The sequence below is a fragment of the Panthera tigris genome, chromosome C1 (genome assembly GCF_018350195.1).
Source record: "Panthera tigris isolate Pti1 chromosome C1, P.tigris_Pti1_mat1.1, whole genome shotgun sequence".
NCBI lineage: Eukaryota > Metazoa > Chordata > Mammalia > Carnivora > Felidae > Panthera > Panthera tigris.
Genome location: NC_056667.1, coordinates 7,193,940 through 7,221,578, shown reverse-complemented (window position 1 = coordinate 7,221,578; position 27,639 = coordinate 7,193,940). Strand labels below are relative to the sequence as shown.

The 27,639-nt window shown below is 47.2% G+C and overlaps 1 protein-coding gene across 3 annotated transcripts in view; it reads right to left on the bottom strand.

The window, feature by feature from the left end:
- Window positions 1-456: 456 nt before the first annotated feature.
- Window positions 457-27,639, bottom strand: part of UBE4B (ubiquitination factor E4B) — a 119,783-nt gene continuing 92,600 nt past the window's right edge. For all 3 annotated transcript variants that reach the window (XM_042996170.1, XM_042996168.1, XM_042996169.1), the window contains 10 exons: window positions 26,755-26,882; window positions 25,863-25,961; window positions 24,724-24,959; window positions 17,191-17,317; window positions 15,118-15,262; window positions 10,537-10,671; window positions 7,601-7,792; window positions 1,596-1,770; window positions 934-1,080; window positions 457-618 (listed from right to left, as the gene is read on the bottom strand). In XM_042996170.1, the coding sequence (XP_042852104.1) occupies window positions 557-618; window positions 934-1,080; window positions 1,596-1,770; window positions 7,601-7,792; window positions 10,537-10,671; window positions 15,118-15,262; window positions 17,191-17,317; window positions 24,724-24,959; window positions 25,863-25,961; window positions 26,755-26,882 (1,446 nt within the window). In that variant the 3' untranslated portion in view covers window positions 457-556. The remainder of the gene's footprint in view (window positions 619-933; window positions 1,081-1,595; window positions 1,771-7,600; window positions 7,793-10,536; window positions 10,672-15,117; window positions 15,263-17,190; window positions 17,318-24,723; window positions 24,960-25,862; window positions 25,962-26,754; window positions 26,883-27,639) is intronic.

Sequence of the window (27,639 nt, the reverse complement as noted above, 5' to 3'; positions counted from 1 at the left end):
TTGTTGCAGGCACAATTCTCTCACAGAGTATATGTTTGGAGGGCCAGTGGGGGAAGGAGTTTATTTTTGTTTTTGCTTCTCTTAAAAAAATCCACAGCAGTGCAAGTAGGGTCAGGAGGGGAGCAGGGCAAGGATTCTTTAGCAGCAAAATGTCCAAGGTTCTCTAATCACAATCAAATCAACGGATATCGGGTTTAGGGGGGAAAATAAGGACGAAGGGGATGCTGTCCAGACCCATCTGCCATCAATCACTCAGAGACTTCCGTCGCAAAAGCCCCAAATGGTGACGTAAGAAGGACGAGTTTTATTACACAAGCAATCGTAAAGTGTGTCCCTCAAGCTTTTGACCATGTGTGTCACTTAAATATATGTACAGGACTCGGGCTCCTCTCCTCCTCCGTGACCTTGCAGATCTCCACCGTCTGGTCGCTCTGGGTGGGCTCTCGGGGTCTCCCGCCGCGCTGGGCCTCCAACATCTGAACAGCATATCCGCCACCGACGCTGCTTCTGCCTGGCTGGCCTTGGCCTCGAGCAGAGGGTGGGCACGGGGGACGGTTTAATGATCGCTGTTCTGTTTCTCTCTCATCCAGGCGTGGATCTGTTCTTTCAGTTCTGGCACTGGGAAAAGAAAAGGACAGGATTAATGCCCCAGGCGGGAGGGCTCCTCCCGGGAGCCGCTGCGTGCAGGTCTGTGTACGCGAAAGACCGGGCCCTTCGCTCCCTCACTGACACGAAGCCTGGGGAAGGCCCAGGCTCCGGCGGCGGAAAAAAGGGCAAAGGATGTTTTGTGTCTTTTCCATCGAGCGTCAGACGCCGTGTGGCTTCTGGATTTGACAGGTCTCCCCTTCTGATTAACCTCGGACACACGACTCGGGCGCCACAGCTGGGCCCGGCGGCCTCGGGCACTGTGACTCTCGCCGCGCCCTCCTCTACCTGGTTCCAGCATGCTCTCTGTCAGCATCTGTCGGTTGAACGGGTCTGTAGGGGAGTTGAGCAGGTGCCGCAGGATGATGGAGCGGTCCATGATGGTGCCGGAGGGCAGCCGCACCGGGTCGGTCATCAGGGTGTCCATCAGAGGGTCTACGGAGACAGAGCCAAGAGCAAACTCTACTCACAGAGCCGAAAACTGAAAATGAAAGCCAAACAAAGCCTGTCCTGCTTCGCATGGTCCTACTAGGCCCCCAAGTTTAGCTGGAAGTCAGCGTAAGACAGAGGCACACCCGGCGCCCCTGGTGGAGGGGAGAGCACTCTCGTCAGCTACGCCTGGGGGGCAAGAACAAGGGAGGAGGACCAGGGCCATACAGGAAGCTCCCGCAGCTGGGGATCTGCAGGAAATCCCCTCCTGCCAAGGCAAGGCTGATCCTGGAATCTTCCCGGCGGTTTCCTAGTTTGAAATCAAGACAAGGACTTTCTTTTCGCTTCTAATTGATAACAGAAACTAAAAGTAGGCAAATGTAATTTCAGAGAGCGTGCCTCAAGGAGCAACTCTAGCGCACCATAAAAAAATGAAAAGCACAGAATGCGGTCTGTTTGTGTTACGCGTTTCGGGGTAACTCCAATCAAAGAATTCGGCAGGGAAAGAGCGGTCCGCTTGCCTCTGAACTCGTCTGGGGCGTCGCTGTAGTCGATTTCTGCGCGTGCGTTCTTGGCTACTATCTCCTCCACCTTCTCAGCTAGGAGTTTAAACTTCTCGATCGCTATCGTGGATTTGATCCCTGCCTTCCGCATCTTCGAGATCACTTCCTCAAACAGCTCTTTGCTGTAGGATCTCTGCAAGTGAGGAAAGACGACGGGAGACAAATACATTTTAAGCGGAAAAACACAAGCTGCAGAAAACGCCTAAAGTACGACCCATGTAGGAGCTTCTGGGGGGCTCGGTCGATGAAGCATCCGACTTCAGCTCAGGCCATGGATCTCACGGCTCACGGGTTCGAGCCCCGTGTCAGGCTCTGGGCTGTCGGCTCAGAGCCTGCTTCGGATCCTCTGACCCCCTCCCCTCTGGGCCCCTCCCCGCCTCTGAAAACTAAACGTGAAAAAATAAAACAGCCCTGAAATGATAACACATATATAAATACTCTCACATGGCTATGAACGCAGGAAGACTGGAATATACGTATCAAACTGTACAAGGTCATTACCTCTGAGGAGGGCTTCAGGAGTGAGGCAAATGAGGGGAATTTTTAAATAGTGGAATTATTTTACAGTAAACATTCATTTCTTTTAAAATGTAAATGTTAAAAAGAAATTGAAAATCGAGTCTGTTTGAGGCCTCGCAAGGCACTGGGCCCTGGCAGCAAATGGCGGCTCTTTCCGCCAAAGGCAGACATGGTGAGAACAGCCCGACCCGGTACCCAGTCGACAGGAGCTTTCTCCCGTTCGAGGTCAATCTCTCGGCTCAACGCTGAAGTGTCGGGTGCTCTGCTGACAGGAGCACGGGGGACGGTCTAGAGGACAAGTGCCCACCACAGCTGCAGTCGGACTCGAACTCTGGCTCCACCGTCTCCTCGAGCGCTGGGTGGTCTTAGGCACACCCCTCTGAGCCCCAGTTTTCTTGGGTGTAAAATGGGCGTGGTGACACCCACCTCACAGGTACCTAATTCATAGAAATCATTGCCATTTCAAAATATCACAGTATATCCTAATTTGCATTTCTGGCAAAAACACTGGCCACTTGTCAGTTCACTGACAGTGATCCAGACGGAGGAGGGGACCGATCGAGACTCCAAGGACGGCATCGTAACCCGCTGAGCGGTCCTTCCCATCCAAGGACTCAGACGAATCTCTGCAGGATGAATTCGTCTCAGGGTCTGTATTCTCTTAGAGTGTGGGACTGAAATTCCTCCATCCTTCTTCTTTCCTTTGTAAACCTCAGTCTCTAAGAAAGTGCACGTGTCCATTTCCTGTCTTCACAGGCACCCATGCCCCCTGTTACTTTCAAGCACCTGAGGGGGAGACAGAGGGAAGGGCGAACGCTGGCCTCGACCTAGCGGAAATCCTGAAAGCCATCTTGCACAATCCTGAAAAGTTCGGAGAGCCTCCGGTATAGTTTTCTGAAACTAAATTACTGATCCAGCAGTTACCTTATCTGACATCGACTTATCATGAACCGGAAGCCACTCTCCGTCTCTTTGGGAAGGGGCGCAGAGGAGAAGTGGCCAAAAGGTCACAGAATAAGAGGTTGGAAGGGCAAAATGAAAATGTTTTGCACAGGGGCTTGTTGCTGGTTGGGCACTGCTGCATCAGAGGCGGTTTCACCTTGAACTTCTCTTTGTAACAAGGAGCCACCTGGCCACCCTCGTGAAACATCACCCGTTCGGTTTCTTAAAAGATGACGACTTTTTAACAACTTATGCTTGCTTATAAGTCAACTTCTAAGGGCAGCGTGGTGAGCATTATTAGAAATCAAAGGGAGCCCGCACCGAGGGGACGTGGCATTCAGCCTCTAGGAGCAACGTTGTCAATGCCTGGAGCAAACGCCCGTTACTAAGCCATCGCTTCGAGTCCGATGTGGGTTGGGTGAGAGATGAAGTAAAGATGCTGCTCTTGACCTCAAAGATGTTCCAGAGTCGTTCTAAACTCAGATGTGATGACCTCAAGGATGTTCCAGAGTCATTCTAAACTCAGATGTGAAAATATTTACAAATCGTGTATCTGATAAGGGTCTTATATCGAGAATATATAAAAAAAAAAGCTCTTACTATTCAACAACAGAAACGTAATCCATTTAAAAAAAATGGAGAAGGACTTGGACAGACATTTCTCCAAAGAAGGTATACAAATGGCCAAGAAGCACATGGAAAGATGTTCAATGCTATTCGCCATTATGAAAATGTAAACCAGAACCACAGCGAAGTACCATTTCACTCCCACTAGAGTAACTATTTAAAAAAAAAAAAAAAAAAAACCACGAAAAAATAACAAGCGTTGGTGAGAATGAAGAAATCGAAATTAGAACAGTTGTACGTGATCCGTTCGTACACCGTAGAACACAATGCGGCGTTTCCTCAAGAAGTTAAATGTAGTATCGCCATATGACTCAGCAATTCTGCTGCTAAGTATATACGCAAAAGAATTACAGACAGGTATTCTAGTGTTTCATCACAAACACTCCGAGCAGCCACATTTATAATAGCCAAAAGTTGGAAACAACTCAAATGTCCACCAATGGATGAATGGAGAAACAAATCGTGGAGTATTCACATAATGAGATCTCACTGGGCCACAAAAAGGAATGAGCCAGTAGGCCATGTACATGAATGAACCTCAAAAACATTATGCTAAATGAAAGAGGCCAGACACAAAAGGTAGTGTATTATCTTATTCCATTTACGTGAAATATCCAGAATAGGCAAACAGGTAAATCCAAAATTATGTAAAATGAAGACAGAAAGCAGATTAATGGCTGTCGAGGGCTGGGGCAAAGGGGCGGGGATGGACAGCGACTGCGTAATGAATGTGGCATTTCTTTTTGACGGTGCTGTTTGGATAAAATGTCGGAACTAGAAAGAGGTGATGGCTTCATAACACTGTGAATGTACTAAATGCTACTGAACTGCACACTTTAAAATGGTTAATCTTGGGGCACCGGGTGGCTCAGCTGGTTGAGGGTCTGACTCTTGATTTCGGCTCTGGTCACGATCTCACGGTTCATAGAGATCAAGCCGCACGTCGGGCTCTGTACTGACGGTGCAGAGCCTTCTTGGGATTCTCCCTCTCCTCTCTTTGCCTCTCCCCTGCTTGAGCTCTCTCTCTCAAAATAAATACATAAACATTAAAAAATAATAAAATGGTTAGCCTTATGTTATGTGAATTTCCCCTCAATTAAAAAAAAAAGGAAAGACTGGATGGGAGAAGTGTGACTTCAGATAGGCTCTTTATCTTTTTTTTTTTTTTTTTTTTTTTTAGTGGTTATTTAGTTTTAGAGAGAAAAAGAGAAAGAAAGAGAGAGAGAGAAAGCGGGGGAGAGGCAGAGAGAGCAGGAGAGAGAGAATCCCAAGCAGGCTCTGAGCTGACAGGGACCAATCTCACAAACCCTAAAATCATGACCTGAGTTGAAGTCAAGAGTCCGACGCTTAACTGATTGAACCACCCAGGCGCCCTGGACACGCGTGCTTAGCCCATTCTTGGTTGGCGGGGAGAGAAGCTCTTCTTCCTCGCATGGCTGCCCTTTTCTTCATCCTTTGTCTTCCCGCACACACCAGACCAAACCAAGGCCGCTGCTCCCGAAGGAGAAAATCGTAATTCTTGCTCCTCTGGAGCTTTGCAAACTTCCACCCTTTCTTCCCCAGTCCTCAAACCCTCTTCCAAATGATCCTCAGGACTCTAATCAGCTTACAACCAATGTAAGAGGAAAATACCCAGCAATCAGAACAAATACCACACCATAAAAGGAAGCCAAGAAATCCACTTAAAACACTATTCTCTACATTGGGACACTGGCACTCGTGTGCGTTTGCTTCCTGAGTCTGGAAGAACAGGGCTGTTTACACACTCAAGAGAACCCATGCACCACTGGGCAGAAACTGCCATCTGTGACGCAAGCCAGGTGCCACCACAGGCCACCACGACAATCCACAGGCCTTACCGGGTATTGTCCCCCACTTGGTTTTCACTGTCTCGCCGTGTTTATTCACGCTGCAAAGTTTGTGATGTTAACCACTTGTGATGTGGCAGCCACAGCGAGACCACACTTAATGACTCTCCCGAGTCACTTACAGTAAAAGCTCGAGAGTCTCTGGGGACTTTTCGCACCCTGACCTCTGGCGAGGCTAGAGAAGCCCAGCCGCAGCTGGCCTGCTCCCCAAGCAGACACCCCACTCTGGATGGGGGTACTTCCCCATTTCCCCTCTCTCCCTCCAGACTACCACTTCCCTTCCATATTCTAGAAATGTGCGGTATCACAGGCTGTAGGCTAGAAACACATCTTAGCAGCCCCCCCCAATAACGGCAAACTCTTAAGCCCCTCTGATACACTACTTTCTATGGAAAAACTGCTTCAGACGTGTGTTTTTTTTTCCTTTGCAGGCACTTTGTCAAGACCAACTCTCTTGCTTATGTCCCAAAGTACCCACATACGTGAATTATATCTCAATAGAGCTGTTATTAAACAAACAAACAAACAAACAATCAGTACCTAGGGGTGCCTGGGTGGCTCGGTTGGTTAAGCGTACGACTCGATTTCAGCTCAGGTTGTGGGATCGGGCCCTGTGCTGGGCTCTGCACTGACAGTGTGGGGCCTGCTTGGGATTCTCTCTCTCCCTCTCCCCTGCACATGGGCACACATGCTCTCTCTCAAAATAAACATTAAAAAGAATAATACCCGCTATTTCCTTATTTTTCTATGATTCCTTTGGATGAGATATGGGTAAAGAACCTTCTAGAATCCCTACTGCTGGTTAACCTGAAACGTGAGTAATATTTGGAGAGAGTGTGTGAACAAAGATGGAGACACAGGTGAGTGTGGAATTTTGGGGCATTTTAAGCAGAAAGCTGAGGGGCTGGGAATATAGGCTCAGGGCCAGACTGACTGGGTCTGAATCCTGCCTCTATCCCACGGCACGGGCGCCACCGGGAGCAAGCCACTTCAACTCTCTGTGCCTCAGTTTCCTCATGTAAAAATGAGGAATCTAATAGAACCTACACCACAGGATTTTGTGAGGACCACATCAACAAAAATACGCCAAGTGGTTAAAACTTGGTATTCGGTTGATTAACAATCAGCTCTTATGACGCTGGTATGACGTGGGCCAGAAGAACATGGAGGGAGAGAAGTCAGAAGGGGGTGGGGCTGGACTACATCGGCAGCCGCGGAAATGCCAAGCGCCAAACGGCGTCCTCACAGGGGACACGAGGAATAAAGGAGAGAGAAGACCATGAAGATCACCCACGAGGTCTGGAACCTGGAATCACAACGGCGGCAGTACTAAAGCGAAGGCCTGGGAAGCAGGCTTGGAGCCCTGGGAAAGCCGGGCCTCTGTGGGAAGGTGATGGGCCTGCTGCTCGTAGCAGGACGGGCTAAGAACTCCACTGGAGACGTATCTGGGAGCCACGTCAGCTCTTTTTCTTTTACACCCAATGAAAAAGAGCTGATCCATCTTCGTTTACGTCAGACAAGCTCCCCTGGCCGCGGTGGTGATTATTTCCATTTGCCAACTAAAAACTTCCCAAACCACAATTTAAAAATCGCCTTTCTGGGGCGCCTGGGCGGCTCAGTCGGTGAAGGGTCCGACTTCAGCTCAGGTCACGATCTCACGATCCGTGAGTTCGAGCCCCGCGTCGGGCTCTGGGCTGATGGCTCAGAGCCTGGAGCCTGCTTCCGATTCTGTGTCTCCCTCTCTCTCTGCCCCTCCCCCGTTCATGCTCTGTCTCTCTCTGTCTCAAAAATAAATAAACGTTAAAAAAAAAAATTAAAAATAAATAAATAAATAAATAAATAAAAATTGCCTTTCTGATTTCAAGTGGGGAAAATCCAGGGACAGGTGGGTACGTCACTGCACAGGGTCTGCCCGGAAGTCCACAGAGATGCCACCTCTGGTCGCCCAGCTCAGCAGCCTGAACCCCGGCCTCCCCCCGAAATGGCCTGGCCCCCCCGGGCACCGACCTGGTCGTCAGCAATGGCTTTGGCGAACCGGGCACAGTCCAGCTGCAGGTAAATATCTGTCAGTTGGTCCAACAGCTTCTTTGGTTCAAAGCCGTATTTCTCAGGGTTTTCTACTTTCAGGTCCCGGCACTTGGGGCCACAGAGTTGCTGAAGATTAAAGTTGAGCATTGCAGCCAGTCGGGGTCCCAGCTCCTAGGAAATCACAGGGTAATAGGACAATTCAAGCTGTTGAGACAAGCGAGAAGGACCAAAACTCCCATCTCAGCGGAGGAACAGGAATGGGCCGGATTAATCTGCAGAGAATCCCTTATATGTGCCGTGGATCGTAAGCTGAAGAAGAACGTTCCGCTCAAAATTGTCTTTACTCTCCATCTCTAACCCGATAATTCTAACACTTAATAACGTTGCAGGTTGATGGAATATCTACAAATATCAACGGAAGGGCGACCTTTGCTTTAAATTCATGCTTTCGGTGACAAAAAACAAGGATTACTCCAAATTCATTGAGAAGTAGGTAAGAGGGAAAAATCACTCAGAATCCCATCATCATAACGTAAGTCAAAGAAATTTTTGGTATGTTCATTTAGCCGCCATTGTATGTGCATTCGTTTTCTTTCAAGATTTTACTTTTAAGTAACCTCTACACTCAACATGGGGCTCGAACTCATGACCCCACGATCAAGAGTCGCATGCTCCACCGACTGAGCCAGCCAGGCGCCCTGATGCATTATTTTTCTAAATTTCAAAAGCGTCTGACAGTTCTGACAGGGTGCACCGTTCTTATTATCAGAGGCCAAGAGAGGAGAAATGCAGAAGAAGCAGAAGATAAAGTTTATGTCTTAAATCATCTTAAATGTGGCAGGTGAGAGACAAAGCACACTTAAATGAAACAAGTAGCCAATATAAACAATATGCAAGAACCCACCCGATGTCCCAGTACTTAGTACAGTAGGGCACGTGTGCTTCAAGCAAACCTACAGGAGGAATCCTGCCTCAGGTTAGACAGTACCAGGCCATAAAAAAAAAAAAAAGAAAAAAAAAAGTCACAGAACAAGGTTTTCATTACATTTAATGATTGCACTTATACACATCCAACTGAAATTTGGCTTTTCGAGAACCTCCTTTGCGCAGTGAAGCGCTCCTGTATTTGACTGTTAGGAAACTGTGAAATACAGGAGTGATAAGGACAGGATATAGTTGGCAGGGTCTTATTTTTCCCCAAGCGGGAGAGGTCTGAGCTAGCCAGTGAAGAAGGCGAAACTGTGTGGCAAAGGAAAAGGATGCATCGAAGCAGGCACAGGCAAAGAGTGCGTGTGGAAGGCTACGGCCAAGGCACGCGGATAGCTCAGGTCAAGGAACGGCCTTGAGGGGCGCCCGGGTGGCTCAGCCGGTTGAGCGTCCGGCTCTTGATTTCGGCTCAGGTCATGATCTCGCAGTTAGTGAGTTCGAGCCCCGTGCTGGGCTCTGGGCTGACACTGCGGACCCTGTTTGGGATTCTTTCTCTCTCCCTCTCTCTCTGCTCCTCCTCCACTTGGGCTCTCGCTCACGCTCGCTCTCTCTCTCTCAAAATAAATGAACAAAATTTTTTTAAAAAGTAGGCCTTGAAAAAAATTAATTTTAGTTGACGTGAAAACATTAGACTTTGCTTTCAATAAATTCCTTTAAAAATGAAGAACTCAGAACCAAAAAGAGGCTCTATGACAATTTAGTCTCAAATAATTTATCACAGTTCCCTAACAATCAAAGACTTGCTGATTTGGGGTCACTGAACTAAAATACAACGTAGTTCAGTGCCGGGATTGGCAAACTGCTACCTGCGGGCCAAATCTGACCTGATGCTTGTTTTCATAAAGTTTTACCGAAACACAGCCACGCTTACTGGTTTCTATATTGTCTGTGGCCGCTTACGTGCTGCAACAGCACAGCTGAGTAGCTGGGACAGACCGTACGGCCCACGATGCCTAATAATTTACTCTGGCCTCCGTAGAAAAAGTTGAAAGGATTTCCATTTGCCAACCCCAGGGAAGCAAGGGTCTGAACTATCTTGTTTAAATTAGTCGTGGTGTCCGCGTGCTTTCAATAGTGAGCTCAGTTTTGTTTCACGTTCCACGGCTCTTTTATAAATAGATGTGAAATGGAAAATGGGAAGGGGTGGGGGAGACTCCTCGCTGAGATGCACACAGGCCAGGGTGTGGCGATACTGTTGAACGAAGCGGTGAAAGTGGAAATTGGAGGAAACGAGTAACCAAGTTACATTCCACTGTCAGCCTGTCCATATTGCCAGGTAATTAACCACCGGCTCCCGGCCCCTTCTTGGCCTTCCTCACGACCCTTATCCCGGCCACACCACAAAGCTTCTGCGCCGTGCGGCAGCTCCAACACCAAGCAGCGATCTTCGGTCATGTGGCTCAGTTTCCATTTCAAAAACAGGACTCCGATCTTATTAATAATATCAAGGCCAAATGTTTTGACTACCTTTGATCTGTCATAAACCGTAATTATGGCTCTCGTTACCCTTTGGCTTCTTGAGTGTAGCAAAGCTACAGCTAGGAGAACCGAAGATCTTACCCAGTATCAGTGATTTCCACTTGATAGACTCTAATTTCCAACTGACGTGACTTTCTATGTCTCCTATAGATACAACACAGGAATCGATAATGATAAAAATATGTCACAGCCTCAACATTAGTGATCCCGTGTGCTCTGTAAGCAGAAAGCGAATTGAGTTATCTTGGAAAAGACTGTTTGTAGCCTTCCGTCTATCCTCAGAGTGCTTTATCCCCTCGCATAACTGCGAACAAAACCAGTATCAAAATTTCACTTAGTGGCTGTGAGCTGCAACGTCCAGGATCTCCACAACCACCTTTAGTAACAGGTGCCGGAGCCTGACTGTGGAATTCGACACCCAAAACAAACACCCCGAAGTTTCCACTCACCGGTCTGAGGAATGGCTTCTGGACCTGCTTGGTGAGGATATGGAACATGTCCACGGTTTCTGTTGCCAGGGCGAGATAGGAGCGTGAAACGCGTTCGTCCTGAGCAAGCTGGGACTGACGGGCTTGCTGCTGATCCTATAGGAAACACGGAGCAGACGCCAAGCCAAGGTCAGTATTGGCCGTGAGCTCACTGGCACGCCGAGCGTGATGGAAAATACAGTCCGCTCCTAATGGGACAAGGGCGCAGCAAAGCCAACATGCCGAGGGAATGGGAACAACCCACGGCAGAGAATTTTCCAGATAAGGTACAGTTCATTCCTTTCAGCATCAGAACTCTCTAGGCCTCTGAGTACGGTGACCGTGGCCCATTATTTCACTTCCACGCGACTGGGTTTCCTCAATGATAAAAGAAGTCACGTTCATGTTCTGTGCGGGATGAAATAACTGATTCTTTCATCACACCCGATACACGTGGGTGCTAACGAAGGAGAGCTCGTTCCCCTTAATACCAACTGGCAGCCATCATTACTGTGAGAACATGGACGTGTTCTGCTCCGACACCGCGGCCAATAGGTTTTGCCCCTACATGGAGCGCCTACAGATCGCTAAAAGGTTCTGAGTTTCGTCAGGCTGTCAGCCCCGACAACGGTCGGCATCCTTGCCTCCGGCACCGTCCTTGTCCTTCAACTCTGCCATGGGCTGGGGACCAAGATGAGAAGGTCTCTGAGTCATGGGGAAAGCAAGTGGGGCCCTGAAGGCTCTGGGATGGAGAAAAGCCACAGAAACATCAGGGAAGACCGAAATCCTTACATCATGGCTCAGAGGCTGATTTACTTTACGTGGAGGGGGAGGGGCAAGAGCCAGGACAGCTGAAGTCCCCCAACGAGTGCCCCTAGGGTAAGTGCCCTGAGTGGGTGCCTGGGGGAGGTTCTGCAACGATGTTGGGTGGCCTGCCCGCTGCCCCTCGGTCAAGACTGCGCCTACGCAACATGCTGGAGCAGGAAGACACGAGAACAATGGAGTGAGAACGAGTGCAATGCGCGTCTGTGTGTCGCATGCACTCGTCCGGACCTGGTGTCCGGGCCCTCCTCCAGGCCAGGCCCACCTTTCGGCTCTGGTGATAAGACTATAGAACGTGACCAAGAGGCCCGCAAGCCTCACGGAGCCCAGACTGCAGGGCAGGGAAGAGATAAGCAGTATGCAAACATGCTCCCAGATACAAGGTAAGTCTGAGAGTGATGGAGACAAATAGAGCAGAATGAGAAGGAAAGCGGTCAGGGATGGCCTCTGAGAAGGTGACATTTAAGTGGGTATCTGAAGGAAGCGAGCCAGCAGAAATCTGGGGCAAGAAGGCCCGTGTGGTTGGGGGAGGGGGAGGGAAGAGGAAAAGGGTGGGGCCAGGGGCCCACTCTAATTCGGGTCTGGACTCTGAGTGAGAAGGGAAACCGGGAAGAGTTCTGAGTCAAGCGGCGATAACGAGCAAACAGGTTTAACAGCATCCCTCTGGTATGGACACGATAAAGGTGGCGAGAGACCGGTGAGAGGGACGACAGCAAGCCGGGAGAGAGACGGTCTAGAGGTAGGGGAAAGAGAGGAGGTCAGACATGGGTATAGCTCAAGATAGAGCCTTGGACTCCTGGGTGGCTCAGTCGGTTGAGTGTCTAACTCTTGATTTCAACTCAGGTCATGATCCCAGGGTCATGGGATCAAACCCCATGTTGGGCACTGCACTGAGCAGTGGCGCCTGCTTAAGAGTCTCTCTCTCTTTCTCTACCTCTGACCCGCCCCCCTGCTTGTGCGCTCTCTCTCTCTCTCAAATTAAAAAAAAAAAAGAAAAAAAAAGATACAGCCTTGAGGCACGTGCTGAGAGAGAAGAATCAAGGAGGACTCCAAAGTGTTGGGTCAGAGCAATCAACAGAATGTAGTTGTCCCTTGCGCCTGGGTGGCTCAGTTGGTTAAGCATCCAACTTTGGCTCAGGTCATGATCTTGCAGTTTGTGAGTTCGAGCCCCGCGTCGGGCTCTGTGCTGACAGCTCAGAGCCTGGAGCCTGCTTCACATTCTGTGTCTCCCTCTCTCTCTGCCCGGGCCCCCCACCTCTCCACTCACACTCTGTATCTCTCTCTCTCAAAAATAAAGATTAAAAAAAAGTTAAAAAAAGAAAAAAAGAATGTAGCTGTCCCTCAATGAGGTTGGGCAGACCTGGAGAGGAGATGTGGCCCCCCCTCGTCAAGGGATACTATGAGACCACCGGGCAGAGGAGCAAGTCAACAGCTAGTGAAGCAGGTCTGGCGTCAGGAGAGATAGGAACTGAGAAGACGTGTTCCAGAATCTTTAGAATAACGACCATCAAAGCCGCTGGGAATAGATGATATCACCCAGCAGTGATTTCCAACTGGGGGATCAGGCCACGTGCGGGAGTGTTTCTGGCTGCCTGATAACTCAGGGTAAGAGGGTACCTCACTGGCATTAAATGGGCGCGAGCCAGAGATGCCAAATGTCCCACGACGTATGGTGCGGTCTTCCATAATAAAGAATTATTACCACACCGAAATTCCACCGAGCACCTGAGAAACACCAGCCTCGGCAGCGAGAGCGGAGAGAGGAGGGGAGGAGCCTGAGGGCTGAGCAGCGGAGTCCCCCAGCATCCGGAGGATGGCAAGATGGGAGCAGCAGGCAGGGAGGTGGGTGGCAGGAAGGGACTTCAAAATCAAACAGACGTATTTCTGAAATAGCACTTGACTGGAACTATTTATGCCGCTTTCTCATCCACGGACACGGCAAAATCAATAGGAACTGTTGAGTTATCTCCTAAGCAAACGCTATTGAGCACCGACCGTGAATGAGACCATGTGCCACAGACCCGTATCCCAACACCTACGACAGAAGCTGGTCTAAGACAAGCATCACGAGCGACACCGAGTGGGCGCTACAGAAGTATAGAGCAAGGGGAGGGTTTGGGGCGGCTCTGGCTGGGGTAGTCCAACCATGAGGGAATACCTGCACAAGGCCTTGTGTAAAGAATGGGTAGGATTTTCACACATAAGAACGGCAAGCAGAGAATTCTGGACAGAAAGAATGACTTGAGGCAAATGACACAAGGAGAGCTACACATCCTGAGCACCAGGGCTGAGCTGGGTTCGCGACATCCACCATCCCTCCTCCTAGTTTTTCCGCAAAGCAGAGATCATCTCTGCTTCAGGGACAAGGAAACGGATTCAGGAACTCCGAACGCGTGGTGGCATCAGTCCTCAAACCTAGGTGCCCTCGGCTCCAAAGCTGCACTTCTTTCGGCTAGGCCTCATCTGTTTGCCCAGGATGTTCTGCAAGGGCCCGGGGACCGGTCCAGATTGGAGCCAACAGACTGGAATGGGAGAAAAGCTTGGAAGGACTTCCGAGAGCTACTGTGGGGAGGCGTGAAACATCAGGTCTGGGCCGACTCCCGCCCGGGGGAGATGGGGAGGCGCAGGAGGGAAGCTTTGGAGGCACCACAGGAAAAACAGTTTAAAGCGTGTTTAGAAACGAATGCGAGGGTAGACGGTAGGTGAGACTCCGGCGGATGCCAGGGCAGTGCCGAGGAAAAAGAAGACAACCACCACGTTATCTCAAGAATACAAAGAGAGGGGGTCCAGCAGTGTGGCGGCCTGGACTCGGGCATCCAGCATTCACAGGCCCCGCAAAGCCCCCGGAAGGCTTCGGTCTGTAGCGTAAGCCCGCTGGCTAAGCTACAGCAAGTCGTAAAATTCTCACCACGGCTGCAGGAACACTTGGAATAAAAACATTTCCTAAGTGTGCTTTCATATGTGCTTATGTATCTTAAGATACTTTTTGACTGTGCGGCATTAAGCTCGACAGTATTTTCGTGCTGAGAATGCTACTGCAAGTAAAGAAACAGTCCTCCCTCCTCTCCCAGGAGAACTCCTTTGGGGAAGCAGTTCTGATTCTGAGCCCGGGAACAGAAGGAACCAAGATACCAAGTCCCCAGTAGTTGTCAAGAGCGAAGTAACTGATCGGGGAACCGTCTAAATGGCTGCAGTTAAGTGTCAGAAAAGCGTGCCAGTGTGCTGTCACGTCACCATGTCACCATGTCGTGGAACCTGGCAAAACGACCTCTCTTCCATTAATAACCAAATATAAAACCAAGATCAACCAGAAGGAAAAAAAACCCCACCAGAATCCTGCATGATTCACATAGCTGTCTAAAGGAGATGCTGTGAGCAAATCAAATGCTTGTCTGGCACAGAATTCTAGAGATTTATTTCCTACTTTCATAAACTGACATCAACACCACAGACAATAAAAGCTCTTCTCCAAAAAAGCCCTTTGAAACTAAGAAGGCAGGAGAACGCACGTTGAAAGACTTCTCGAGGTGCTTCTTAGCTTTAGATGGAGTGTTTAAGCTCACTCCTCCCCTGAACCCGGGTCAACTTCACGGAAGCCCGCAGGTGGGAGGTGACAAGCAATGACAAGTAGGTCACATCTAAGTCAGCAGGGCCCACGGACGCGGCCCCGGGCAGAGCCCTGCCCAGGGGCCGAGGCGGTTTTCCGGCTCCGCCGTCCGAGCGCCTGCGCCGTGTCCTCACCCGGGGCAGCTGGTCCCACTGGTCTTTGTTCTTCATTTCTTCTTGCACTTCATGGATCCGCTTCAGAGACTCCAGACTTTCGTCGAGCAAAAACGTCGTGTCATTTATCAGCATGTTTATGTAGCGCACAAACTGCTTCCCCGAACTGGAAAGGCAATTACATTGCACACGGTCAGACCTCTTGCCGAAGCAAAGTGCCGCAGCAGATCCCGAGGAAAATGGGCCTCTGCCCTAAATGCCAACCATCTGGCCCTGCAAGACTGCCTCCCGGGCCAGCACTCAAGCACTGTGGAGGTCAAGGACCACGGAGTCTCTCCCTGGATCTTGCTATTCCTTTTAATTAACTGTGATGAGCTCATTTCAGTGGTGCGCCGGAGGCACCTTGCACGGTTGATGAGAGCCAATTACTAGTATTTCAGAATTTTGTGAGCAGACTCCCTTGGCAGCTTAAATTTAGCCACGGTGGAAGTATTTACACCCGAGAAAACCAGCAAAGGCTGAATTTTCTCCACCTCTTCAGAGAGCAGGTTTACTAACACATCCCTGGCTCATTCTCTCAATGATCTGAAGTCGAGAAGACACTCTTCCAGACTAGAAAATATGCTTAAACTCACCAAGATACAAAGAAAGTAAAAATAATTACCCACGTATGCGGGACAAGAGAATTACTCATACAGTTATTCCTCATTATAAAGAAAGACATGCTGAAGAAAAGTCGGCAGCTGTAACACTGATAAAGGAGGCTATTAATTCACTTTCTAGACCTTGGAGCTTCCAATCTGTAAAACTGTCCTGCATATCCCGTTATAACGGAGGGCTCGCTCGTGCATGGAGATTTGAGTGCACCGTTAGGCTTCATAACTGCAAGATTAGTAGAGAAAAAGAGTAGCCACACACCCTTCGGGATCTATCACTGAGTAATCAGGAGGCAGGAAGCCTGGATTTCAGGAACAAGGCAAGTTCAGGAAGACCACTCCCAACTCAGCACCATGCAAATCAAGCCGTGGGCCTGTCTGGTCTAAACTTGTGCCAGGGTTTGCTGGAACATAATTCTGACCAGAAGAGCAGCTCACGAAAAGAATTAGCTTAAAGAGTTCATTCTGCAGAAAGTTACCTAGCAAACGGCTAACAAATATTATCGACTAGTGACTTAGTTAACAAGCGACAACTGGATTTAATCAAAGCTCTAATATGGTTTGCAAAAGATCCAAGTAGATGGGATAAAATTTCTTAAGAATAATTTGAAAGTTCAACATTTTCATCTATTTTCTTTCTCAAGCACCTTTCTGTTTAAAGTAATTTAGACGAGGGGCGCCTGGGTGGCTCAGTCAGTTGAGTGTCTGACTTTGGTTCAGGTCACAACCTCACAGTTTGTGAGTTTGAACTCTGTGCTGACAGCTCAGAGCCTGGAGCCTGCTTCAGATTCTGTGTCTCCCTCTCTCTCTCTCTCTGCCCTTCCCCTGCTCACACTCTGTCTCTCCCTCTAAAAAATAAACATTAAGAAAAAAATTTTTTAAGTAATTTAAACAAAATTACTAAAGTCCGGGTTAAAGTAGTCACTAAAATTCCAGGTAGGTAATGAAAGGTCCTTAGTCAAGGTTTAGGGCCTTGTTACAAAGAATGACATTGGAAATAATAACCCCAACCTGACCGCTTCCAAATCTAAAGTCTTCCTAACATTTCTCATCTAAAGCGTGACATCAGATTCCAGAACATTCGAAGATCTGGTTCCAGTCATTCTGACAACTTCGCCTCACACCGTAATCACAGAAACAGCAAAAGACACTTAACACATCATCTCCGAATATTTATAAATTCTTTCTTTTTAATGTATACATACCATCCCCGAAGTATGTCAACAAATCTAAAGTTCAGCAAAGTCTGGCCAGCACAGACATTTCAATAACCCTGCTCTCATGTACCAGAACCACCTAGAAAACTTAAAGGAGGCTGAGATCAAGCAAACAGTCAATAAGAACCAGCTATGAAAGCTTTTGAGCAGCCACCCTACCTGTGGTTTGCAAGACAGCAAGCTGTGACTTGCTCTGGGAGTATCAGGGGCCAGATACTCACTTGAATTCCTCCATGAAGGTGCCATGGTGAGCTATGTTTTGCCAAAGGCTCTTGAAAATGGTGCTAATGTGATAGCGAATGGTAAACTTGTCGTAGAACTCGCTGGTGGCTCCGGTATGCTCCACATCTAAAGAAGAAAGACAAAGGCATTGAAGGATGGATACAGTCTTACCTTTCAAAAAGCAGTCAGTTACTGTGGCCACGATGTGAATACGAATCTGTACGTGCACCTGTATCTCGTATGTAAGGGCAAGACAGAGATTGTATGAGGTGGTTCTAAAGACACAAGCTTCGCAGAGAAGCTCTGGCAGTGACACGATACCAAAACGAATCGGGCTCGAAAATGCCACCAGCATAGCATCAACTCGCCAATGACCAGAAAAGAAATGGGTTCAGTTTTCTTAGGGGCCACATACCTATTAAATCTGACTGCAGGCCTACCTCATTTTATCTTTTTTTTTTTTTTTTTTTTTTTAACAAATTGAAAGCTTGTAGCAACCCTGTGTCACACCAAGTCTATCGGCACCATTTTTCCGACAGCATTTGGTCACTTCCTGTCTTACGTTTGGTAATTCCTTCAATATCTCAAACTTTTTCATTATTATTATATTTGTTACGGTGACCTGTGATAGGTATTACGACTCACTGAAAGCTTAGATGATAGCATTTTTAGCAATAAAATATTTTTATTTTTTAAAATAAGATTTTTATGTTTTTAACATTTTTTTAAAAATTATTTTTGAGAGACAGAGAGCGTGAGCAGGGGAGGGGCAGAGAGAGAGGGAGAGACAGAATCGGAAGCAGGCTCCAGGCCCCGAGCTGTCAGCACAGAGCCCGATGTGGGGCCTGAACCCACAAACCGTGAGATCATGACTTGAGCTGAAGTCCAGATGCTTACGACCGAGCCACCCAGCCGTCCCATCAATTAAATATTTTTAAATTAAGATATATACACTGGCTTTTTAGACACAATGAAAATGTACACTTAACAGACTATAGTATAAACAACTTTCACATGCACTGGGAAACCAAAAAATTAATCTGCCTCTCTTTATTCTGAGATTTGCTTTATTGCAGTGGCCTGGATCCAAACCTGCAATATGTTTGTAATATGTTTGTATTATTTTAAATACTTTTGATAATTAACATTTTCAAACACATTACCAAAGTACAGAAAAGCATAGTAAAACCTTATGTATTCATCGTTCATTTACCAACATCCATATATTGTTAAAATGGAACAAAGATCAAGCTTAGTTTTCCAAAGACAAATAGCTTAAGCATGAGATGTTCTTGAATTTATGACAAGTTTTAAAAAAAGGGAAAGCTGTCAGGTAAACACAATAAGGCTCACGAAAAAGTTAAAAACGGAAATTAGAATAAGATGCCATTTTTCTTAACCTATCAACTTGGCAGATACTATAAAAAAGACCATGTGAGCATGTGGGAGAAAGTTACTCTCTGACTGCTGGTGGGAATGAACAGCAATATGATCCCTTGAAGGCAATGTGACAACATTGTATCACAAGCTTGTGACAACACTGTATCACAAGCTATCGATAAGCCCATCTCTCTGACCCACCAACTCTATTCCAGAAAACATACGCTGGCATGTTCAAACATCTCCCAGGATACTCTTTAAAGTACTTTTTGTATTAGGGAAAAGATATAAATGCAAATGCCCAACAGAGAACATGAAAAAGTATTTGTGATATCATAGGTGAAAACCACAGGCTACCGGGGCGCCTGGGTGGCTCAGCTGGTTGACCGTCCAACTTCAGCTCAGGTCATGATTTCAGTCTGTGCGTTCGAGCCTCAAGTCGGGCTCTGTGCTGATAGCTCAGAGTCTGGAGGCTGCTTCCAATTCTGAATCTCCCTCTCTCTCTCTCTGCCCCTCCCCCGCTCATGCTCTATCTCTGTCTCTCAAAAATGAATAAACATTAAACAAAATTACAAAAAAAATAAAGGAAGAAAGAAAACCACAGGCTACCAAATGGGGCCAGTCATATTTAAAGCCTGTGCCGTGTGCACACACGCGCGCACACACACACACGCATGCACACATGCACACAATTTACATATATGTAAGTTGGCTGAAAAAATATAGAGCAAAACGTTAACGGAGATTCTGAATACAGAGATTATCAATAACTTTAATCTTCTTTTTGGCATTTTCTATATTTTGCAAAGAACATATTTTTGTGACAAGAATTTAAAAATGAAAGGCAAAAGGTAACACCTACCATACGAAAACCTAAAAGCACTTACACATCTTCACGAGGTCAAACTTTCTTTACAATGAACTAAGTGTCATTTTATTCACTGTATGAAAGTGTGAAATAAAGTGTGGAGAGCTGATTTCAACACAGTCTATTTGGGAAAGACACTGGGGGCTGATACAGAGCGTCTCGTATCCTTGAAGTCGCCCATCATACCCGCACCACATCCTGAGCACTCCAGAAGCCCGGTAATGACTGTTAACTTATGATCAATATACACGTCTCCCAACATTTTATAAATTTCACTCCTAATGCTCCCGCAAAACTGCAGCAGCCCAAGTTCTATTTCCCAAGTCCAAGTTCTAAGAGGTCTGTAATGAACCAAACACTGGCTGGCCTCACTCCCCCACTACTCACCATGCTCCCCCCTGCAGGTCTTCTTGTTCAGTTCATTAAACTGCCCAGGCCTCAGGGCCTTTACACGTGCTGTCTTGGTTGTCTGCCACACTGTGGCTGAGACCTTCGTGTGATTCACTCTTTTGTGTCATTAGACCTTCCCTGACTACGCTTCTTAAAGTAGCATCATGCCCTCCTCCCACACCCACTGTCTGAAAGGATCTTATTTATTGGTTCAACATCCGTCTCCCAACTAGAACGCCTGACTCACAAAAGCGGCGATTGTGTGACATCTTCACCACTAGGCCTTAGCATCAAAACCAGGGCTGACGCACTATAGGAGCTTCATAAACCTTTGTAGAATTAGTGAGTGAATCTACTAGGGCTAATGCTGGCTTTGCCGATGCAGCTCAGCCTGGGGAAGAGGACAGTCTTGAAATACGTCTTAGTTGTCAGTGTTCTTCCAGCTTCTGAGCAGCCAGGTGGGGAACGCTGCTCCTTAAGGAACTGACTGCTGATTCAAATAAAATACTCTGATTTTGAAGTTTAATTTCCTTTTTGAAATAAAAACTTGATCTTCAGCATTTCCTAAGCCAGGAGAGTCTCTTGGGGCAGAAAAGAGGAGCTCGTTCCATACAGCGATCTCTAATTCACGCCTAAGAGTCAGGACCCAAGTCAGCAGGTCTTACTATGGGCTTCAGACACGAGTGGAGGGCTGCCTCGGATGCCCCACTGCAGGGTTCTCGCGGCACCGGTCCCACGTGACCACAGCAGTCACGGCACGGCAGTCAGGAGCACCTGTGCCAAGGTCCCAACTGCAGAGGCTACTGCCACTCACTAGCTGCTGACCTTCGGCAAGCTGCTTGACCTTTCTAAGCTTCAGGTTCCTCATTTGTAACATGGAGATATTTATAGGACCCATCTTGAGGACGGCTGTGCAGATTAAGTGAAAGGATTAGAAAGTATTCAATAAACGGCGGCTATTATTAGTGCGGGTATCATCTATCTAGGACTGCAGGTGTGGTCCAGGGCCAGACGGTACACTGCCCGGTGGCAAAGGGAACGGGAGAACACCACTCATCCAGCCGTCCCTGCGGTCCTACCAGTGGGGCTCCACCAGGACCAGCACTGGTCTCCCAGGAAGAAGCCCGGCCCTTGGCACAAGCTTATACTCTGCCCCCATGCTTTATCCCAAAGGCCCAGTGACAGGCTCAGGGCACTGAGTATAAAACACATTTCACTAGGGGCGCCTGGATGGCTCAGTCAGTTAAGCGTCTGGCGTCGGCTCAGGTCATGATCTTGCAGTTTATGAGTTTGAGCCCCGCATCAGGCTCTGCGCTGACAGCTTAGAGCCTGGAGCCTGCTTTGGATTCTGTATCTCCCTCTCTTTCTTCCCCTCCCCCACTCCTCTCTCTCTCTCTCTCTCTCTCTCTCTCTCTCTCAAGAATAAACATAAAAAAAATTTTAAAAACACACTTAACTAAACAACTTTTGTTTTTAATACTAACAATACATGTTTACTGGAGAATAATTAAGTTCAGATTTTTTTTTTTAAGTTTATTTATTTTGAAAGAGAGTTAGTGAGCAGGGGAGGGGCAGAGAGAGAGAATCCCAAACAGGCTCCACACTGCTAGCGTGGAGCCCGAGGTGGGGCTCGAACCCACAAACCAGGAGATCATGACCTGAGCCAAAGTCAGATGCTCAACAAACTGAGGCACCCAGGTGCGCCAAGTTCAGATAATTTTTAAAAAAGAAAAAGAAAGAAAACCATTCACAGGTGTACCACTCAAAAGTAACTGACTCCCTGTTAATATTTTGGCATCTGTTCTTCCACACTGTTTTCCATCACATACATGGGCACCAACACATGGTCACTGTGTACATACTGTTTCATTACTGGACACTGTCTTTAATCGCTTCACCATTTACTGTAAATAACACATCATCTTTCACAGCTCAGAGAGACCCACTATCGGATACCTAATTTACTTTATCCACAGCTGGCAGACATTTAGGCAGTTTTACGAATTTTCACTATACTGCACCGTAAATGATGCTGCAGTAATGATCACTATAAACACATATGTACATTTACAATTCTCCCCGTAGAACAGATGACTAGAAATTAAGTTCACATTCAAAAGGGTGAGCTGTTTACGTAGCTGCTGTCCCTCAGCCCCCAATCCACCCTTTATGGCTTTGTGATGCTGGGGCTAGGACTCTGCAGGCTTCCCCTGGCCAGCTGGCCCTCTGTTGGGTTCGCCAACAGGGGGCGCTGCAGAAGAACCGGAAACCTGAAGGAGAGAAGGGGCTTGGACCTGGGGGTAGGCTGGCTGCTCCCGTCAGCAAAGGTTCTCCTGCCCAGCGGCCGCTTCCGGTTTCCAGCTCTGTTCAGGGCTCGCAGCACTAGCCAGCCTGCACACCCTCAGAGAGGCCAGATGGCCGCTGTCATTGCTGAGAGGCCTGGCCAAGCCCTCATCCGCGCCGCTAGGTTTCACTACCTGCAGCCTCTTGCCTCAGTGCCCCCAGCTCTGCCACTTCTGCACCTACGCTCTGCCTTTCACCCCAAAGTCCCTTATTTGCCTTTCTGTCTTCCGCTTGCCCAGGTCCTTGTACAGCTGATCCTTGAACAACATGGGTTTGAACTGCACGGGTCCACTTACGTGGTCTTTTCAATAAAAATACACACAGGACTGTAAATGTGTTTTCCTTACAATTTTTCTGTAACATTCTTTTTCTCTAGCTTACTTTATCATAACACTACAGCATTTAATACATATACAGAAGATGTGTCAATTGACTGTTCTTGATAAGGCTTCTGGTCAACAGTAGGTTTTAATAATGAACTTTGGGGGAGTTAAATGTAGATTTTTGACCGTGTGGGGCGTGCTCCTAACTCCCACATTGTTCCAGGGCCTTCTGTACGTACTCAATTCTGTGAAAATAACTGACATGTTTCTGTCTTCCTTACTGGACCCTGACTGATATGCGGGATCTGTAAATTTTTAGGGCTTCTGGTGTGGACTGCCAAATTACCCTCCGGAAAGGTTTTACCAATTTACATTCTCATAGAGTTTCATAGCTGCCCACTAGCTATGGGGGAAATGAAAGAGGTATTTGCAGGTTAATGTGTTTCTCAGCAACTACGTTATTAGCTACAACTAGGTAGTCTCTTCTTAAAAAATAAATTAAAAAACAAATAGGTGAAAAGAGGTCCCTTATGCTATTTTAAGAAATGCAGAACTATCTTCAGGGCTCCTGGGTGGCTCAGTTGGTTAAACATCTGACTCTTGACTTTGGCTCGGGTCACGATCTTACAGTTCGTGGGTTCAAACCCCTCACTGGGTCCGCACTGATGGCATGGAGCCTGCTTGGGATTCTCTCCCTCTTCCTCTCTCTCTGCCCCTCCCAACTTACACTTGAGCTCTCTCTCAAAATAAATAAACTTAAAAAAAAAAAAAAAAGAAATGCAGAATTATCTTCAACGAAGTCTGATATGTGCAAGGCACTGAATAAGGACCTGTCCTGTACACGTGTAAATCATCATTTGCACTTGAATGGCCCTCTTTCCCAGGGAGGGAGGCCCTGCCCCACCAGGGCTAAAGAATGAAAGAGGAGGACTGGGGAGCCAGGAAGAGGTTTTTGACCCAGGAGTGCTCTCTGCTGTTGTCAAAGTGAGGATGTTAACAAAACTTCAAGATGCTCATCTACTTACTTTAGGTGTAAGATGATAACAGGTAGGCTGGGAAGGAAAGAAACTGTTTTTTCTCTTTTTTTTAAAGTAATCTCTATACCCAAAGTGGGGCTTGAACTTGACCTATATAGATCAAGAGTTTACCGATTCTTCTATCATAGATCATGCTCTACCGACGGAGCCATCCAGGCGCCCCAGAGAGACTCTTATTAGATATTACAAAGCAATAGTGACAAAGGCGAAAGGAGGTAGAGAGACTGCTGGAACCCTCAGAAGTGGAAGGACAGGTGACAGCACCAGCCCCCAACGAGCAGGAGCACATCTTGGTTGTCAGGGAGGGGATGGCTGTCACTGAACACAGAGGAATCCTCAAACTGGTCGCTGCACCAAACAGCAAGCAGCTGTACTCTTGGATGACCCGTGTTTCTTCCAAGAGCATGGCAGGTACATTCTACTGTATGCCCAGGACACTTACTGAGTGCCCAGAATGGGCTAGCTTCAACAGAAGTTGAGACAGACAGAACACACTTCCTTTCCTACAAAATGTACAAACTGGAAGGAAAATGTGGCATTGGGACAATCTCACGCCTTTGCTAGCAGACAGGTGAATTGGTCCCAAGGTAATCAGCTTTATGCAAGCATATCTGCAGTTCAAAAGCCCAATTAAACATAAAAATTCAGAATCCAACCAGTCCAGAAGTGGAGGATGGTGTCTGATGTGTCCTCGGGTCTTGTCCACCCGCATAAAACCCAGCACCCAGAACGGCAGCACCCGGTTATTACCAGGCACTCAGCAAATATGTGTAGACAAGAGCGAATGAGAGAATGCTCCCCAGTATCCCGATTCCATTGATTTGAGCGGGGTTCAAGAAGAAACATTTGTAATAAACTCCCTGTTTGACCCGTGCTCTGAAAGCTCAAAGCTAAAATGAGCCAGAGGATTCCAGACAAAACGACTGATCCGTGCGGTCGACGCCAATCTGAGCTCAGTGTTAACCACGTGGCTTACCGTGGATCCTGCTGCACCATCAGGGACTTGTGCGTAGAACGGTCAATGTGGGATCTCCGCTATTCGGGGAAAGTTAAGCAACAGCACATGCTCTGTCAGCGGTGGGCTAGTAGGTCACACCCGTACGTGGCCATCGGGATATTAGCTACCAGCTTTAGAGTAACTCCGTCCGCTAGCTTTAGACGACCTTGCCCACCTGAATACTTGAAACTTACCTGTATAAAACTTCATCAGTGAAGGGACCAACAATTTGGTGGAGAGAGGATGGTTTTCAATCATTTCAAAAAACTTCTGGGTTCGTGGCTGAACAGCAGGGTTGGTCATAAACATGACTTCTACTAGTTTGGCCACCAGATATGGATTTCGGATATAGTTCTGGTTACACAACATCACAACGAGGAACATCACAATGTCCTGAGTACAGGGCTCATAAAGCACCTGAGGAGAGTATCTGAAGAAGGCAAAAAGAGCAAGAAATAAAGCTTGGAAAAACTCCACCTGACTGGATGCTGGGATCATTAAGTAGGGAAGGGGCCAATAGGTCAAGGAGCCAAGATACCGAATTACTTTGAACTTGCAGAGTTTCAAGTGACTGTTTACTTTATAACTAGATAGGTTTCAAATCTATTGGGTCTACTGGCTGAAGCATGTCATATTAACTTATTACGTTTAAGGAAATAAGCCAAAGCCATGATTAAATTATGAGGCAGACTTTACGAAAGATCTTTGCTACCGAAAAGACTTAAAAAAATTTTTTTTAAAGACTGTATTTTTAAGTAATCGCTACACCCAGTGAGGGACTTGAACTCATAACACTGAGATAAGGGGTTGCATGATCCACTGACTCAGCCAGCCAAGTGCCCCAACAAATTTTTTTGATAGCTGTTTTTTGTTTTTTTGGTTTTTTTTTGTTTTTAAAAAAAACCTCAAATGTCAATTATAAACTCAAACCACTTCTTTGTAAGCTTTCTCCAATTTTATAATTGAGAAAAATTTTGGTACAAAAATACAGATACGGGTATTTCTGGCTTTTGAATGTTCACTTAGGTATTTATAAACTGTTTGCTCCTTCTGTTTCTCAGAAACACATACTCAATTATTAGAAATTCAACTCAATTTTCACAGAGTACATTCTTAGCAGCATTGTTAATCCTGCTTCTGTCTTGAAGATATTATTGGAACTGGCTTCGTGCCACGGTCGGATTTATTTTTCCAGTCTCCAGGAAGCATTCGGTTACAGCCATCACACAGAATTTCAGGCATAAAATGGAGCTTGGCAATACAGTTCATAATACAATGTACACATTATGCATGAAAACACATTAGAGCGATGGAGTATGTCAAAGGCACTTACTGTACAATAAAAAATAAAAATTCAGCAACATCTTCTACATAAAACTCAGGCAATGCTGCAAAAACCTTGGGGACATCTGAATTTAAAGGCAGTGTTATGCTGTCAAAGAGAATAAAAGCACAAGTTATGAAACAAAAACCTGGGACCGGAAACTATAAGGAACATCACGCGACCATTATGGATAAGTATTTTATTGCGGGGGGGGGGGGGGGGGGGGATCCTCCTTCTATATAATACAGCTATGGGAAAAGGATACAAGCTAAGAGACCAGAACCAGAAACGAGCAGGGAGGAACGAAGACAGCGGGTATACTAGGGCAGGCACGAGAAATGTCTCCTTCTGTTGATTTTCTGTTAAGGTTAATGTAATCAAATACGAAAGAAATAAAAGGGTCATATTTGGTCATTTTATGCAACTCAAGCTGTTTTGAGACAAAAGAGATACAGATATACTTTAAATAATATGTTCCACTCCTACAGAGGGCCTTGGGTCAACCTCACCCACATCGGTGACCCGGAGATTTCGTAGTAACAATAAAATAATAATAACTGGCTGAGTATCTTCTTGGACCCAGTGCTTAAAGGGCCTACCTAATAGCTTGCTATCTCCGGTTTTTAGTTTCTAACTTAGGGATTTCCTTTTCTGTCAATCTACAGCCAGTTGGTAAAAAAGTACTAGGTCAAAATTTAAGTAATAGGTGCGGACATTCCCTTCTTACTATAATTACGAGGAATCCAAACTATTACTAATCTTGTAGTCTGTATAAAGTACAATCTAGAAATTAAAGAACGGATTAAGTAAGGGCTTGGGTTTTAGCTATCGACTAAAGAACAATGAAGACGACACGGCCCAGACGAGGGAAGAGGAGGTGACGGGGAGGGGGCACACTCACTCGGGATAGGCGGGGTCCAGGATACGGAGCAGCAGCTGGATGAGAAGGCCGTAAAAATTCAGACATCTTCTCAGAAAGCTCTCGTCAAGTAAACCAGCGTCAGCACAGGCCTTGCACCGTACCAGTTTCTGTGGAAGGAGGTATGCCCCCGCCCACACATTAGTTGGGAGCGAGTTGCCCGCAGCGTTGACCGGCCAGGGAACGGGCCAAGAGATGGGAAGTCGAAGTTCTAAGGCTTCGTGAGCTCCATCTCTAACTAGCTAGATAGTAAGCTGGTCATGTGTCAGGAGCTTTCTTTGTTCTGAGAAAAACAAAAGGTACGCCATGCAAACCACTGAGCCCGAAGCTGGGGCTCAAGAAGGTAGTTATTACTGTCATGTTTAAATAGCTCGACTGGGGGACAAGGTTGCCGGGGGAGGCGCTTTGGCGTCAGAGACGGTTCGTGGAAAGAAGCCGGTCAAGTCTGCATCTGAATTCCAGGTCACCACTAATGAGCTGTCCCTGGGCAAAATGCTTGTCCACAGAGGGTCCCACACCTGCCTGGGAGGACGACTGCGAGAAGGAAATGCACGCACGCACGCGCACTGGCACATCGGTTTAAACAGTTTCCGGACTCCTAACAACATGTCTGTGGCATGAGCGCAGGGGTCTAGGGACACCAGTTAAGGGCCCCTGGTCTATCCTGCATCTCGAGTACGTCTATTGGCAAATGAAACAAATCTATCTTAACTTGCACCGGAAATCGACGTTACCATGTCCACACATCCTCCTACTAATCAACAGAAAGCAGAACCAGCTGGTAGTCAGTTTTACAATGTGAACAAGCGCGTGAGAAAAATGCGTAAGTCCGCTGTCTACGCTCCCTCGTACAGCCTCCGCCCGGCA